This window comes from Musa acuminata, chromosome BXJ3-1 (genome assembly GCF_036884655.1).
Source record: "Musa acuminata AAA Group cultivar baxijiao chromosome BXJ3-1, Cavendish_Baxijiao_AAA, whole genome shotgun sequence".
Lineage (NCBI taxonomy): Eukaryota > Viridiplantae > Streptophyta > Magnoliopsida > Zingiberales > Musaceae > Musa > Musa acuminata.
Genome location: NC_088349.1, coordinates 20,050,844 through 20,067,751, shown reverse-complemented (window position 1 = coordinate 20,067,751; position 16,908 = coordinate 20,050,844). Strand labels below are relative to the sequence as shown.

General features: G+C 42.2%; 1 protein-coding gene across 1 annotated transcript; it reads right to left on the bottom strand.

Moving 5' to 3' along the window:
• Window positions 1-1,975: 1,975 nt before the first annotated feature.
• LOC135629222 (uncharacterized) lies at window positions 1,976-7,336 on the bottom strand. Its single transcript, XM_065136416.1, has 3 exons — window positions 7,188-7,336; window positions 2,600-3,356; window positions 1,976-2,476 (listed from the first exon to the last, which is right to left on the bottom strand). Exons 1-3 carry the CDS (start codon window positions 7,334-7,336, stop codon window positions 1,976-1,978), a joined length of 1,407 nt encoding a protein of 468 aa, XP_064992488.1.
• Between the last annotated feature and the right edge of the window lie 9,572 nt (window positions 7,337-16,908).

The following is a 16,908-nucleotide window of genomic DNA, read 5'->3' as shown; positions in this document are numbered from 1 at the left end:
TTAGCAAGTCTTGTTTTCAATTTGCTAGTATTCACCTCCTTCTTTTTTGCTGAAAATATGTAAGAGAGTGAACCACTTGTAAAAAGTTGTAAGAGGGGTATTTACCCTTCCCCTTCAAGAGATTTGCTAGTGGAAGGTGGGAGCCTCATCGAAGAGGGGCCTCGCAAGTGGATGTAGGTCATTTGACCGAACCACTTTAAAATCGATGTAATCTCTGGTTTGTATTTCATTACTGCTATTTACATTACTACAAACCTTCTTACTTGCTTTATTTCCTCATTACCTTTGCTGCACAACTTTGCGAATACGTTTTCAAGTTAAGCACTTTCGAGTTCGATTTTTATCGTACGAAAGATTTGTCAAAACCGACGTTTTAATCTGCTGCACTAATTCACCCCCCCCTCTTAGTGTCGCTCTGATCCTAACATAGATTTGATAAACAAATGACAATTGACTTCATCATCAAAATCTGAGATTCAATAGATGTGCTACCCGCAGATTCCCTCGTGGAGCTCGACGAGAACCGTCTCAGCCTCAAGTGGCGTGAGGTAGCACAGGAGGGGTTGAGAGAAGGCTCTCTAGTACAACTTTCCACTGACCTCACAGTACCAGGCTTGGGTTCGCCTCAAGCATCGTGCAACCATCGAATCGTCGAGCTACGTCCCATCCCTCTTGAGGTGAAGGATTTCTTCCATCTAGTTCAACAAGACCTCGGTTTTGGCAACGTCGTGGGTCGGCATTGTTGGTGCCATGATTGATTCAGTGGTCGGGATTCCTTCCGTGCTGCAAGCGGAGGCCGACATGGCCAAAGCATCGGCCTGTGCATTCTGTGCTCAAGGTATCTTTGAAATCAAGAGGCGGTTGAATAGACAAGTGAGCCATCTTGCTTCTGTCAGGTATAGCACCATTGTCGGATCTCGGGCTTCGTAGCTCCCGTTGACATGTCCCATCACTAGCTGGGAGTCGTTGAAAACCTTGAGGTCGCCCACATGCATCTCTAGGACCAAGCGCAGTCCGTGGAATAGTGTCTCGTACTCGGCCTCATTGTTGGTGGCCCAGAATTGTAATCGGAGCGATCTTTCATAGATTTCTCTGGATGGGCTTTTGAGGATAAATCCGACCCCGGCCGCCTCGGCAGTGGCCAAGCCATCCACATGTAGGGTCCACGTGCTCTTGTTGTGCTCCTGTCCAACAGCATGATCTTCAGGAGTTTGTTCGGAGATGAAGTCGGCCAATACCTGGGCTTTGATTGCCATCCTGGGGGCATATTGAATGTCGAACTTGGAGAAGATTTGCAACAATGGTTGGTCGGTTATAACTTTGATCGTGTAGGCTTGAAAGTACAATCGTAGCTTTCGGGCCATTTTCATTAGTGCGAGGGTCAGCCACTCGATTGGGGAGTACCACACCTCATGTCCGATGAGGATGTGGATGACATAATAGATAGGTTGCTATGTCGGTGGCGTTTCTCAAGTTAGCACCGAGCTGACCGCCTGTGCCGAAGCTGTAAGGTAAAGACTGAGGATCTCGCCCGGCTCGGGTGAGGCGAGTCGGGGCAAGCGAGCGAGGCACGCCTTTAGCTTTTCAAAGGCTTCCTCACATTTCGGGGTCCACACAAAGCTTTCGGTTTGTCACAGAGCCTGAAAGAAGGGGAGGCACTATCGCCTAATCGCGACATGAACCTGTTGAGCGCCGCCAACTTCCCTGCGAGGCGCTGCACCTCCTTAATCGAGTGGGGGGGCTGCATCTCTATTATGGCCTAAACCTTTTCTGAGTTGGCGTCTATCCCTCTCTGGTGGATGACGAACCCGAGGAATTTTCCCAAGCTGACCTCGAAGATGCACTTCGAGGGATTCAGGCACATGTTGAACCGCTTGAGCGTTCGGAATGTCTCCACCAGGTTAGCCAAATGAGTGCTTGCTGCCTTGCTCTTCATGATCATGTCATCTACGTACACTTCCATGTTTCTCCCGAGTTATTGCTTGAACAGCTTGTCGACCATTCTTTGGTAAGTTGCCCTGGTGTTTTTCAGGCCGAAAGGCATCACTTTGTAGCAATACACTCCTCTGTCGGTGATGAAGGCAGTGTTCTCTTGGTCCTGTGGTGCCATCCGGATCTGGTTATAGCCCAAGAAGGTGTCCATAAATGTGAGGAGTTCATAGCCAATGGTGGCATCGACTAGCTGATCTATTCTCGGGAGTGGATAGCAGTCTTTGGGGCATGCTCGGTTGAGATCGGTATAGTCAACACACATCCTCCAACTTCCATTGTGTTTCTTAAAGAGGACTATATTTGACAACCACCGAGGGTATTTCACCTCGGTTATAAATCCTGCCTCTTTTAGGCGGTCGACCTCATCACTGATTGCCTTTTGTCGATCGGGAGAGAACTTCCTCGACTTTTGCTTCACCGGCTTGGCCTCAGGGTGGATGTTGAGGTGGTGCTGGGTCACCCCTTGGTCGATCCCGGGCATCTCCTTCGAGGACCACACAAACACATCAGCATTTTCCCTTAAGAAATCGATGAGCTAGAGCTGGTTTGCTTCATGAGCGTCGACTCGATTTTCATGGTCAAATCAGGTCGATTCCTCGAAGGGTACCTCGGTGAGTTGCTCAGGGGGCTCCAGGTGCATCGGTGTCACGCCTTCTTCACGGGGATCCAGGTCTTGACGGGGGCGTGACTTCTCCAAGAGGGTAACCGCCGTAAGGTAGCACCGCCTTGATTCTCTTGGATCACTTCGGGATTCCCTGACCCCTACCGAAGTTGGAAATTTGATGGCCCGGTGGTAAGTGGAAACTATTGCTTTCAGTTTGTTGAGTGTCAGGCGGCTAAGGATGATGTTGTAGGCCGAGGGTAGATCGACTACCATGAAGGTAGTCATTGTCATCTTGGCTCTCGGTTCTTTCCCGATGGTGACAGGGAGGGTGGTGGTCCCGAGCGGGGAGATGGAATCTTCGGTGAATCCGGTGAGCGCCGAATTCATGGGAGTGAGGTCCTCATTGGTTAAGCCGAGCTTCTTGAAGGCGTCGAGGTACAGCACGTCGGTAGAGCTCCAAGTGTCTACCATTATTCTTTTGACCCGAGCATTGGCGATTCGGATGGAGATCACCAAAGCGTCATCGTAGTGGGAGCGCTCGACCTCCTCAGTTCCGAAAGTGATTTCGGGCTCAAACTCGAGTTTGGGGCATTTATCCACCCTACTGCGGGCGTAGGCCTTCCTTGCCGTCGAGTTGTTGCCGCCGGCAGTTGGTCCACCGGAAATGATGTCGATCTGCCTCTTGACAAGACCCCACGGCACGGAGTTGCTTCTCCTGGTTCCTTGAGGTAGCGCCCAAGGTGACCTCCTTAGATTAGTTCTTCAATTTGATTTTGAGGTCGCGACAGTTGTAATATCCCTCACTTTTGAAAATTATTAATAAGAAATTATATGTAAATTTGAGGACCTATATGTAAATATAAAAATTTTAAGGACTAAACTGCTAAGTTGCAAAATGAAAAGAAAATAAAGAAAACCGAAAATTTCGGTTTTATCCCACCGCCTCCCATGCACTCTCTGTTTCTTCGAGAAACAGAGAGGAGCGGTGGGGCGTGAGGAGAGAAGAAAGAAGAAGAAGAGGGAAAAGAAGAGAGGAGGAAGAGGGAGAAGAGAAGAAAAGAAGAAGAAGAAGAAGAAGAAGAAGAGAGGGAAGATGGAGAGGAGAGAGAGAGGCAGCAGCAGTAGCTAGGGCTGCAGCACCTCTATTTCCTGCAGGTGGAAACAGAGGAGAGGTGTGGGGCGTTCGAAGAGGAGAAGAAGAAGAAGAGGAAGAGAAGAAGAAGAGGAAGCAGGAGAAGAGGTTGTGATACCTCTGTTTCCTGCAGAGGAAACAGAGGAGAGGGTGTGTGTGATGCCGGGGAAGAAGGGGCTGCAGCTGTGGCGATGGCAGCTGCAGCTGGAAGAGAAGAAGGAGAGGAAGATGAGCAGGGGAGGAAGAAGAGGCTGCGGCCGTGGCTGAGGCTGCGACTGCAGCAGTGCAGCTGGGAAAGAAAAGAAAGGAAATGGGGAAAAAGGGGCTGCGGAAGGGATTGCGGCCACAGCGACAGCGACTGCGTATGCAGCAGCTGTGTTTGCGAAAGAAGAGGAGGAAGGAAGTAGTGCAGTGGAAGGGGGCAGCGATTGTGGCAGCGACAGCGGTGGTGGCTGTGGCAGCTGCGTTTGGGAAAGAAAACGAAGGAATGAGAGTAAGAGAGAGTAGGTGACTATGCCTCTATGTTCTGCATGAGCTACAGTTGTGAAGGAAAAGTAGAAGGATTTGGGCTGACACCTTCTTTGGATCTTCCGATCAAAATCTTTGAAAGGCAAGTGTTCTGATCCTTTCTATTGCAAGCTTTCTAATCTTTTCTCTTGCAAGTGTTCCTATCCTTCCTATTGCAAGCTTTCTAATCTTTCCTATTGCAAGTGTCCTGATCTTTCCTTACTGCAATTTTACCGCTACATTTGTTTTGAATATGAGGAACTTTGAATTGTTCTAGCCTTTCATTTGATATATCTCCTGTTTAGACGTAACGATTCGAATCTATGCAACTTCTGATATTCTGACCCTTCTACTTTGTTATGGCTATAACTTCATGTATTGACCTCTGATTTGGACAAAACTTATTTGATCAGAATATAGACTCATAAACCTTTCTTTTGATAGCTTATTTTAAGAATTCGGAGTAAGTTTGCCTGCCCAAACTTCTGTTTCAACTGAGCCTACAGATTCTGCAAAACAGGGATCGTAATTTCTGACCTTTTGTTACTGATTTGCCTATAAGTCGATGTTGGAAACTCCGATTTGTTCAAAGATTATTTCATTGGAAACTAAACTCATAGATCTTTCTTTGATATATGGATTGAATGATTTAGAGTCCAAATGCCTGCCCAGTTTTCTGTTGAAACCGACCTTGTGAATTCTGTAAAAATTGAGATTTGTTCTTTGATCTTGGGTTACTAAATCTATTGTAACTCTTTGTTGGAAACTTCGATTCATATGAGACTTGTTTTATCTGAAAATAAATTGAAATATCTTTCCAATGATATATTTCTGAGTAACTTGGAGCACGATTGATAGTTTGAATCATTTGTTCAATGTGCCTCTTGAATTCTGCCAGAAATCGAGCTTTGGTCGATTTCGCATATTCTGGTTTCATTTCTTTGGAAATTGACATTCTTTAGCTTTCTTATTCGATTGAGCTTTATATTACTACTTTGAATTCTTGTATGCTCTTGTCCTTAAAATTATTTGCATTCTTGAAAACTGTTGTGTAACGTTTATGCTATATCGTATTGACTTATATAGGCACATGTATAACCCATTGTTCCACATTTGCTTTCGATGTGTGCCTATTCTAGTTTCATTCCTTTGGATATCGAATTCATCTAACCTTCTTATTGAAATTGAGTTGTATGTGATTGCTTGGATTCCATATGTGTCATTGCTTTCAATTCCTTTCAAATCTGAATACAATTGTGAAAGATTATTGCTTGCATCGTATTGACTCGTAAAGGCACATGTACGTTTTGTTGTTCCACGTGTGCTTTCGATATATGCTATTCGTTGTTGATACTATCCTTTTGTACTCTGGTGTTTATAGGATTATCTGGACCTTTGCCAGAAATGGTAAAGGGTATGTGCATAGAGCCTGAGATGCTCTGCCGGACCCCCTCTGACTTCACCTAGACGTGGGTGGATGGAGCTCCCAGACGTGGGAGACTTCTGTCTGGTGGTCATTCAGAAATGAATGATTCACATTCTGTCTGCGGTCCCACTACACCTTCTGTATGTTTAATATGATATCCAGAGCTTTGGTTATGTGTTTTTGTACATGCTTTGGATAAGAATGATATGAATGCAGCGTCAAAGACGACGTTTGAGCTTCTGTTTGGTATTTGTTATTGATATGCTCCGAAATGTTCCATATGTCGTTGATATGCTCCAGAACATTTCATACGCCATTGACAAGCTCCGAAATATTTCATTTGTTATTGATATGCTCCGAAACATTTCCTATGCCTTTGTTATGCTCCGAAATGTTTCATTTGCTATTGTTATGCTCCTAATGTTCCATTTGTCATTGATATGCTCCGGAACATTTCATACGCTATTGGTATGCTTCAATTACTCTGTGCTCCATTTGCTATAAACTGATATGTTCTGAAATGTCCTATTTGCCATTGATATGCTCCGGAACATCTCGTACGCTATTGATATGCTCCAATTACTCTATGCTCCATTTGTTATGAACCAAATATGTTTTGAATGACATGACACATATGATTTTGTATCTAATGAGATGGTATCCTTGAGAATTCTTATATTCTGCCTTGCATTATGATATCTTACTCGTTTGAAACCATTCCTTCTATTCTGAATATGCTTTGTCACTTGCTGAGCTGTTTTTAGCTCACTCCGTTGTTATATAAATCTTTCAGGTCAGCTTGTCACTCTTTGAGATGTTTTGAATTGGGCTGAGGCAGTGAAGAGTTATTCAAAATTATGGGCAAGTCTTGTTGGTTATTATGTTATTGTTGTATAAGCATATTTTGTATGTAATGAAATGTTGTCGATGAATCAAAATGGATATACTGTGTAAAAGTATTAGAAGATCTCTCTTATTTGGACTTTCAGAATGTTAAGTCTAGTTTATGATGATATGAACTTGTGGTGAATAATTGAAGTTCTGATTGTATAATTTATTTAGCTTGTGGATTTATAAATGTTGTTCATGTTTGTCAAGTTTGGCTTGGGTTGCCATAAATATGAATTATCGAGTGATGTGATATATGATTATAAACTGCACAGGTTTTATAGATGTGAATTAGATAGAATGTTTTTTTTTCAGTGTCCTCAAATGTTAGTTTGGATCCTGGATGGATTTGTGATGCAAATTTTAATATTATCGATATATTATTTGAGGGGGCGTGACAACAGTCTTCCGTATGATGGCTGTAGTCCCAATAGAACCTGCAATACTTAGATTGGTCCTTGTGAGTGGCCTTCAAGGGATTGGATTGCCGTAAGAGACCTTTCTCCCTGATCTGGAGAAAGATCTCGGTACGAGATGTGTTTAGAGGTAGAGGCGAGGGCCTCGGGAGTAATAGCTCAGGTCGATCGGGCCTCCTGCAAGGTTGCATTGGTGGCGCCGAAGCTGCTCCTCGGGCCTACTCCATCCTCGGCCTCTTGTTATCCTCGTGCCTCCCTGCCATTAGGGCTTCGGCGGCGATGTACTGGTTGGCGTGCTGTAGTATCTCGGGGATGGTCGTGGGCGACTTCTCAATCAGCGACCAGAAGAACCTCGATGGTCTCAAGCCCATCAAAAATGCTTACATGATCAAAGAATGGTGAGCGTCCGGGAATCCCTAGATTTTAGCAGCAAAGCATGCAACGAATTGGGAGAGTGATTCGTCTTCGTGATGGGATAACGCGAGCAGGGTGGCGATGGAAGGCTTAGGTCGCACGCTGGCCAGGAAGTTTTGCTCGAACTCCCTTGCGAGCTGATCAAAGGATGAGACCGAGAACGGGCGCAGTCGGCTGAACTATGCTCGTGTCGGTCCTCTGAAAGTAGTCGGGAATGCTCAACACATCAGGGCATCAGAGGTGCCGTAAAAGGCCATCTGAGCTCAAAACGCGACGATATGCTCTGCAGGATCAGACCCGCCGTCGTACATTTACAATGTCGATAGCCTAAAGTTGAGTGGTACAGGCTTGTCCTGTATTTCCTAAGCAAAGGGGGATCCACCCGAGCTTCCTTCGTCCGTCTCGCCCCATGACTTCTGGAATTCATGCTGGAACTCATCTAGGCGTCGGTTGACCATGGACATTTGGATCCTGAATGAGTCATCCGTCGAGTCCAATGATATGGTATCAGGCTTAGGGCGAGGCAGAGCGATCCGGCCAGGTGCGGGCATGCTTTGCTCGGATTTATTATCTGCTCTTGAGCTTCTCCCATCCCGAGTTTCTCCCTGCTCGGCCTTTGCTACGTCGGGTCGGTCGGGGGAGCTGCTAGTTGCACAATCTGTGGCATGAGCAAGACGATCGTCTGCATCATTCTCGCCAAGGCTTGTACTTGCTTGGCCAAGCCGAGGAACGCCTCGGGTGAAACGACCGAGGATCCTATGGTATTTCCAAGGGGAGAAAACCCCAGATCATTAAACAGGCGCCAGTAGCGATCCAGCGTCGAGGCCGGGATCCCCCCATATCTGATGACGAGGAGGAGCTGATCCCCGAGTCCGGAAGGGGGGTGGCCGGCCGGTGGTTCTCCCTCGGGGAGAACTCCTGCGGGATGCTCCTACGACATGGCCCTCCTTCTAGCGCCAAAAATGTTGATGAACTAATGTGCCGTGGTTAGTGAGTCAGCACGACCTAGTTCACAAGCCGATGTCGGGAGACTTTGCTCAGTCAAACGGGTTGTTGGGATCGACCACAACCGTGAGGTCGGGATGCTAGCGTCGAGATGTTGGTTGGTGTCTCTTGGTCGGGATGGATGCGCCTCGAGGGTGGCTGCTCTCCTGCACAAAAGGCCCTCGTCGGGTAGTTACCGACTTTGGCCCCTCAACAAGTAAGTTACTGCTTGGTTATCTTTGTTTTTTTGCCCCCTTTGGCCAGATATCAACTAGGGGTTTTTATACTATTGTATGAAGGTTGACCGTACGCGGGTTTAGCGTGGCGGTTGATCCTCGACGGGCGAGGAGGTACCTTTGTGTGGCCACTATCCCGGAATGCGCGGAACGGCGCCAGACGATGTCATCCTGAGCTTTCCGGGATGGGATGTACCAAGGAGTTCCTTAGTACGAATCCCAACTCAGTGCGTGGGAGTACTCCTCCTACTGACCTGGCGATAGTGTGGTGCGGCATTGGTCGTGACGTGGTCAGGGCCCAAAATATACCTTATCAGCTAGCATGAAACTAATCTCTCAAATCTCATCTAAAGAACTTGTAAGAGGTATTCCTAACATTAAGTTTGTTAAAGACAATGTATGTGATGCATATCAACTAGAAAACAAATAAAAGGTAGTTTCAAAACAAATAATCAAATAAGCACCTCTAGACCATTGCAATTGATTCATATGGATTTATTTGGACCAATTGATACATCAAGCATAGGAGGTAGCAAATACGCCTTTGTCATTATAGACGATTATAGTAGATATACTTGGACATACTTCTTGGCACACAAAAGTGATTACTTTAGGTATTTTTCTAAGTTTTGCAAACTTGTTCAAAATGAAAAAGGCCTTGTGATTTCATCAATTCAGAGTGATCGCGATTGCGAATTTCAAAACTGTGATTTCCAAAATTTTTGTGAATCAAATGGATACAACCATAATTTCTCTACTTCGAGAAATCCTCAACAAAATGGAGTAGTAGAAAGAAAAAATAGAAATTTACAAGAAATGGTAAGAACCATGTTAAACAAACATAATCTACCCAAATATTTTTGGGTCGAAGCCGTTTATATGGTATGCTATGATATGAATAGGGTTCTAGTAAGGTCATTACTTTCCAAAACTCCTTATGAATTATGGAATAACAAAAAACCCAATGTTTCATATTTTAAAGTTTTTGGTTGTAAATTTTCTATCTTGAATGAAAAAGATACCTTAGGAAAGTTTGATGCAAAATCTGTTGAAGGGATTTTTCTTGGCTATTCTTCTATTTCCAAAGTCTTTCATATCTTTAATAAAAGAACTTTAGTTATAGAAGAGTCTATTCATGTTGTCTTTAATGAAGTTTTCAATTTAAGAAAAATGAGTTTGATGATGATCTTAATTTTGATGCTTTGAATTTAAATGAACCTTCTCCCTCAACTAGCAACTTGGATGCATCTTCTTCCAAAACATCCTTACCCAAGGAATGGAAGTACGTAGATGCTTATCCTAAGGAACTAATCATAGGAGACACATCAAAAGGGGTTCAAACTCATTCTTCTCTTAAGAATGTTTGTGCCAATGCCACTTTTTTTTCTCAAATTGAACCTAAATGCATTGACGAGGCCTTGAAAGATGATTCATGGGTTATCATAATGCAAGAAGAGTTGAACCAATTTGAGAGAAATGAGGTGTGGAAGCTTGTTCCAAGGCCAAATGATAATTTAGTTATTGGTACTAAATGGATTTTTAGAAACAAGCAAGATGAATTTGGTATCATTGTTAGAAACAATGCTAGATTAGTGGCCAAGGGTTTCAACTAAGAAGAAGGTATCGATTATGAAGAAACATTCACTCCCTTGGTACGATTAGAAGCCATAAGGATGCTTCTTGCCTATGCTAGTAGTAATAATTTCATGTTATTTCAAATGGATGTCAAAAGTGTTTTTCTTAATGGCTTTATTTCCGAAGAAGTTTATGTTAAACTGTTGAATCTCGTATTTCGATGATGAAACTACTTGATATATGTTTATGATTTAATCTATGTTTTGAGTGACGCAGGATGCCTCGATCAGGATGAGACAATTAAAGCAGGAAAATCATGTTGTGCCGGAGGAACATGTCAGAAGATTGGACGTCGGGCCGGTGGATCGGTCGACGTATCGACAGAAGGCTTCGGGTCGTGGACTCGGGCATCGGGCCAAGAAGAGCGGGTATTGTGCCAAGGATATCGGAGTTGCGAAGCCAACTGGCCGATTGGGCAATAGGCCACAGGAAAGGACGATGCGCCGAAGAATCGGACGAAGCGTCGAGGGACCAATGACATGCCGGACAACTTGGTTAATTGCTTAGGATTAATTGTCTCGATCGAAGTTTTGTTTACATGTGCAGGATTAACTACGATGAAAGTAAGAAATGCAGTAGGAGTTGCGCCGGAGTCAAGACAATGATCACGTTGGGAGTTCGAGAGCTCGACGGAAGTTCGGACTGTCGTCGGAGGTTCTACAGGAACAAATCCGAGAAGTCCATAAGCTTGCCAAAGAAGCTCGTTGGAACTCGCCAAGTGTATCATCGCAAGTCCAGGAGTTTGCTGGAAGTCCGCAGGAGAATCACCGAGGGTTCATCGGATGATCGACAAAAGTTCGCCGGAAACTCGCTAGAAGATGCGATTGACGCACCGGAGCAAGCTGCAGAAATTGTCTTAGGATTTATCGTAGCTAGCACAATGATTAAGTTGGTAATGGGAGGTGATCCCATTGGCTTAATCTTGGGGCAATTGGGCCCCTTAAAGACCCAATTTGAGCCGAATGGATCTACCCATTCGGACCCTGATTACTGTAGGAGGTGCAACCGCCCAAGCCAAGAGGTGCAACCGCTTGGGCTAAGTCTCCCAGGGAGACTGGGCGGTGCAACCGCCCCAGCCAGGAGGTGCAACCGCCTGGGCTCAGTCTCCAAGCGAGACTGGGCGGTGCAACCTCTCCTGACAGGAGGTAGCACCACCTGAGCTCGGTCTTCGAGCTCTGGCAGGCGGTGCAACCGCCCCAGTCAGGAGGTGCAACCGCCTGAGCTCGGTCTTCGAGCTCTGGAAGAGAGGTGCAACCGCCCCTGACAGAGGTGGCATCGCCCAGAGGCTCAATCTTCGAGCTCTGCCAGGTGGTGCAACCACCCCAATCAGGAGGTGCAACTGCCTGATCCCGGAATTCCGGGAATTGACAGTTTTGAGCTCCAAATTTGAACTGGGTTGGGGCCTATAAATACCCCACCCATTCAGCACTGAAAGGAAGCAACTAACACTCAAAATCTTGGCATCTTTCTGTGATTCTTAGAGCTCAAAATTGTTGTAAAGGCCAAAAGTTCTCCTCCCTCTGTTCTTCAAGTTTTGAGTTGTAAAGAGATGAGAGAAAATTTCTGTAAGAGTTGTCTCCTAAGCCCGTCAAAAGGAGTGAAACTGTAAAAGGGTGGTTGGCCTTCGCCTATTGAAGGAAGGCCTCTAGTTGACGTCGGTGACCTCGTCGGTGGAGGAAGCCAAAAGTGGAGTAGGTCAAGATTGACCGAACCACTCTAAATCTCGATTTGCATTTACTTTGAGCATATTATCTTTACTGCAAACCTCCTCTGAAGCTTACTACCTTCTGCACTTTTACGATCGGGTTTCAAGCCTTTTACTTTCCGAATCAGCGTTTAGACGTAAATCTGCCTTTTTCGTACGATCATCATATTTCAGATTGCGTTTATGTTTTGAGCTTTACCATAACTACAAACTGCCTTCATACTCTTGCTTAAACTACATCTTGCCTAATCAAGTGATTTATGAATCAGCATTTAGACGTAAATCAGTTTCTTCGTACGAACGTCGGATTTCAGTTTGCACCTATATTCTGATTTTCATCATAGCTGCAAACTGCCTGCATAGATTGACTTTAATCTTGCTTAGAATCGACTTTCAGACAGAAATTATTTTTTTCGTTCAAACGCAGCTTTCGGTTTTAATCGCAGAAAGTTTTCCGCTGCACTAATTCACCCCCCCCTCTTAGTGCTCTCGATCCTAACAATTGGTATCAGAGCCCGGTATTTCTCATTTAGGATTTACACTCGAGAGAAATGGCTCTTCATGGCTTTCAAGAGGGTTTATCGGTTTTTCGTCCACCATTGTTTAACGGATTGGACTACACTTATTGGAAAACTCGAATGAGAGTTTTCTTGACTTCTATGAATTTGGATTTATGGAATATCGTTAAAAACGATTTTCAACTTCCCTCTAAACCGATGAACGAATGGTCGGATTTGGAGAAGAAGTATTTTTCTTTAAATGCAAAGGCTATGAATGCCTTATTTTGCGCTTTAAACAAAAATGAGTTCAATCGGATTTCTACGTGCGAAACGGCTTTTGACATTTGGCGAACACTTGAAATCACGCACAAGGGAACTAGTAGAGTCAAAGACTCGAAAGTTAACATTTTATTGCATGATTTTGAGCTTTTTCGAATGCAACCAAGCGAGACTATAGGCGACATGTACACCCGTTTCACGGATGTCGTCAATAGTTTAAGAGCTCTTGGAAAATGTTTTTCGGATTTTGAACTCGTAAACAAGATTTTGCGCTCACTTTCTAAACCTTGGGATTCAAAAGTAACTGCTATTCAAGAATCGAAAAACTTGAACCAATTTCCACTTGAAGAACTAATTGGTTCCTTGATCACATATGAAATGACGTGCAATGCACGTGAAGAACTTGAGAACCACCTTCCAAAAAACAAGAAGGATTTGGGACATAAAACATTTGAAGACCACTCGAGCATAAGCTCAAGTGATGGTGAACTTAAACTACAAATGAAACAAAAATTAAAAAGTAAAAAGAACGGAACTACTTGCTTTGAACGCAAGAATAAGAATAAAAATTGGGATGAATCGAGCTCCTCTAAAGACGAGGAGAAAATCAACAAAGACGAGGTGGCAAACTACGCCTTTATGCCTTTCGACGCTGAGGTAATCAAAATGCCTTTAATTTACTTCGAAATTACATGATGCTTTTCATGATGCATTTTTCTTTTTCTTTAAATTTTCTTGAAAATTACATTTTTAATAATTTAATAATGAAAATGCAAAAATATGATCATGCTTGTAATTTTGAAAATGATAATGAAAATTGCATGTCTTATGTTAATGCAAGATAGAAATCTAATGATTGTACACCTAGTGAGATTAATCTTATTTATGTGCTTGAGAAGCAAGAATGTATATTCTGATGATTTTCATATTGCTTTTCAATGACGATACATGGCTTTTGTCTGGAAAGCTTGATATTTTTCATTGTCTTTGTTTGTTAAATATGATGTATGGTTTTGATATAAGAATAAAGATTTGAGCATGCTATTATAAAGTCAATCATATAAATTAAAACTAAAGAAGTTTTAGGCATTTATAAGAATCATTCAAAATTATATTCAATGAAACCTTGCTTAATGTTGCAATAAAAATATTAAAGTTTTGATACTATGATTTGACGATTTTATGCATGAGATTTTAAAGTTATACATGATGATTTTTATGATTGATGGTTTTATGATGAAATTCATTTTACGATCCTAAACGTTGATGCATGTTTTTATTTGACATAAATGAAAAGGCATGCTAACATGAAATCGATCACTTAAGATGAAACACTTCAAAAATGGGAGAAATATATGAATAGATGCTATAAACACTATGCTATGATTATCCTATGCTTGTATCATCAAGAGATATATGAATTGATATGATTGCCATATTTGCAATGCTTATATGAATTGATGCTATGATTGCCAAATTTGCATTATGCCATGTTTGCATCATGCGTTAAGATATCAAGAACTTGTATCGTAATTTTACGCATTGATATCTTACCATGTGATGAAATGCTACAATTGATGAACACTTGAAATATAATCCTCTATCTTATTGATTTTTCAATAAATCTATGCTTGTCATATATGAATTTATTGAATGTAATTTTGAGGATGATTTCAGATTTGACAAATGCTTGATTCGTATTTACGACATAAGATACACTTTAAATATGAATCATGCTTCAATCAGATTAAATGCTTCAATCATTTTCTATCTCTAGAGTTCTCGATTTTGATGAAATACAAGTGATAAATTCATTTATGATATCTTGTAAATCACTTGAATTATGAATGAGTTTTTTATGATGTGTTAAAAGAATCACTTAAAAAGAAAATGCTTTTCCCATCTTATCGAGATTAATGATTTCATGATATTGTGTGAATCTCGAAATTGATTTTGATGAAATAGTAATAACGTTATTCATGTTATGAATCTTAAAAATGATAATATGCTTCATGTGATAATATGAATACATGAAACACTTATGATATTCCGTGTATTCATAAAATATTTATCTCATCATCCAATAACTCTTCTTGATATTCCTTATGAGATGAAATGAAATAATGCATGAAATACAAATGAGGAGTTAATGATCATGCATAATAGGATGTAATGAATTCTGACATTTAGATACCATCGTTTGAATATCTATGATCATGTTGCCAAAATGATATATCATGAATGCTTGAATATCATATTTGATATGCTCATGATGATGATTGATTTTTCGGTATCATGCATAAAAAAAAAAAAGAAATGTAATGTTAATGAATTTGTGCATTGAAACTATAATGATGCACAAATAAGAATGATTACTTATCTTTGTCATGATTTAGAAATTGATGTAAAGGGTTTTTCCCTTCTTTTTGACAATGACAAAGGGGGAGATAGATTGCTAGCACAATTCAAGAAAAAGGTAAAAATTACAAAAGAGAAGAAATTGCTATCTTGAACATCACCAATAATTGCTAGCTTGAAATGTCAAGAAAATGCAAAAACTTGTTTATTTTCTTGCACATCTAAAGAGAAGATGCAAATGTAACACTTGCCAAATTGTTTGCTTGCCTCATGTAAAACATTATCTCTTGCTAGTTTGGCATTTTGCTAGCTTGCACTTTGCAAAGAAAGCAAAAATGACACTTCTCAAAAGAGAAGAAAGAGCTTGTTATCTTAAACATCACAAGCTTGCCAAATAAAAATTGCAAAAGTGCTATCTTGCCTATCTCAAGAAGCAAAACTTGCATATCGTAAAAATTTGCTAGCTTGCAACTTGCATATTTCAAGAAGCAAGAGTTGCCTTCTTGAACATCTCTAAATTGCTAGCTTGCAAGTTCTAAAATGTTGCAACATTGCTAGCTTGCATGTTATAAAAGTGCTATTTTGTATGCTGTAAAACTTGCATATCTAAAACTTGATAGCTTGAATGTTCTAAGCATGATGTAACATTTGTTAAATTTTCTGGCTTCAAAACTGCATGATGATAAAACTTGATATTATGTTTTTCATGCAATGAGTTGAACCAATATCATAAACACTTGATTGTGGTACTTCTCCTTTTTGTTGATGATAAAGGGGGAGAAGTATGTTGATGACATGACTTGCTATGCATAAGTTTATGCATAAGTTCATAATGACGTGTTGCAAGTATTCATGATGAATATTGCAATGACTTGAATTCAGTATGAATTCAAAATTCTATCAATATGGCATATTGATAGGGGGAGTTTGTTTAAACTCCGGGAGTTAAGTTTAACTCCGTCATCAAGTGGTTGTCATCATCAAAAAGGGGGAGATTATTGAATCTCGTATTTCGATGATGAAACTACTTGATATATGTTTATGATTTAATCTGCGTTTTGAGTGACATAGGATGCCTCAATCAGGATGAGACAATTAAAGCAGGAAAATCATGTTGTGCCGGAGGAACATGTCAGAAGATTGGACGTCGGGCCGGTGGATCGGTCGACGTATCGATAGAAGGCTTCGGGCCGTGGACTCGGGCATCAGGCCAAGAAGAGCGGGTATTGTGCCAAGGATATCGGAGTTGCGGAGCCAACTGGCCGATTGGGCAATAGGTCGCAGGAAAGGACGATGCGCCGAAGAATCGGACGAAGCGTCGAGGGACCAATGACATGCCGGACAACTTGGTTAATTGCTTAGGATTAATTGTCTCGATCGAAGTTTTGTTTACATATGCAGGATTAACTACGATGAAAGTAAGACATGCAGCAGGAGTTGCGCCGGAGTCAAGACAATGATCACGTTGGGAGTTCGAGAGCTCGACGGAAGTTCGGACTGTCGTCGAAGGTTCTGCAGGAACAAATCCGAGAAGTCCATAAGCTTGCCAAAGAAGCTCGTCGGAACTCGCCAAGTGTATCATCGCAAGTCCAGGAGTTTGCCAGAAGTCCGTAGGAGAATCACCAAGGGTTCATCGGATGATCGACGGAAGTTCGCCGGAAACTCGCCGGAAGATGCGATTGACGCACCGGAGCAAGCTGCAGAAATTGTCTTAGGAATTATCGTAGTTAGCATAATGATTAAGTTGGTAATGGGAGGTGATCCTATTGGCTTAATCTTGGGTCAATTGGGCCCCTGAAAGACCCAATTTAGGCCAAATGGATCTACCCATT

Excerpts from the sequence above, each read along its gene's own strand:
- LOC135629222 (XM_065136416.1), bottom strand. The coding sequence starts at position 7,336 with ATGGGCTTGAGACCATCGAGGTTCTTCTGGTCGCTGATTGAGAAGTCG. Across the intron at positions 3,357-7,187 it reads AACAAGAGGCCGAGGATGGA|AACTAATCTAAGGAGGTCAC; the intron begins GTAGGCCCGAGG and ends ATCAAATTGAAG. Across the intron at positions 2,477-2,599 it reads CCCCTGAGCAACTCACCGAG|GAGATGCCCGGGATCGACCA; the intron begins GTACCCTTCGAG and ends TGGTCCTCGAAG.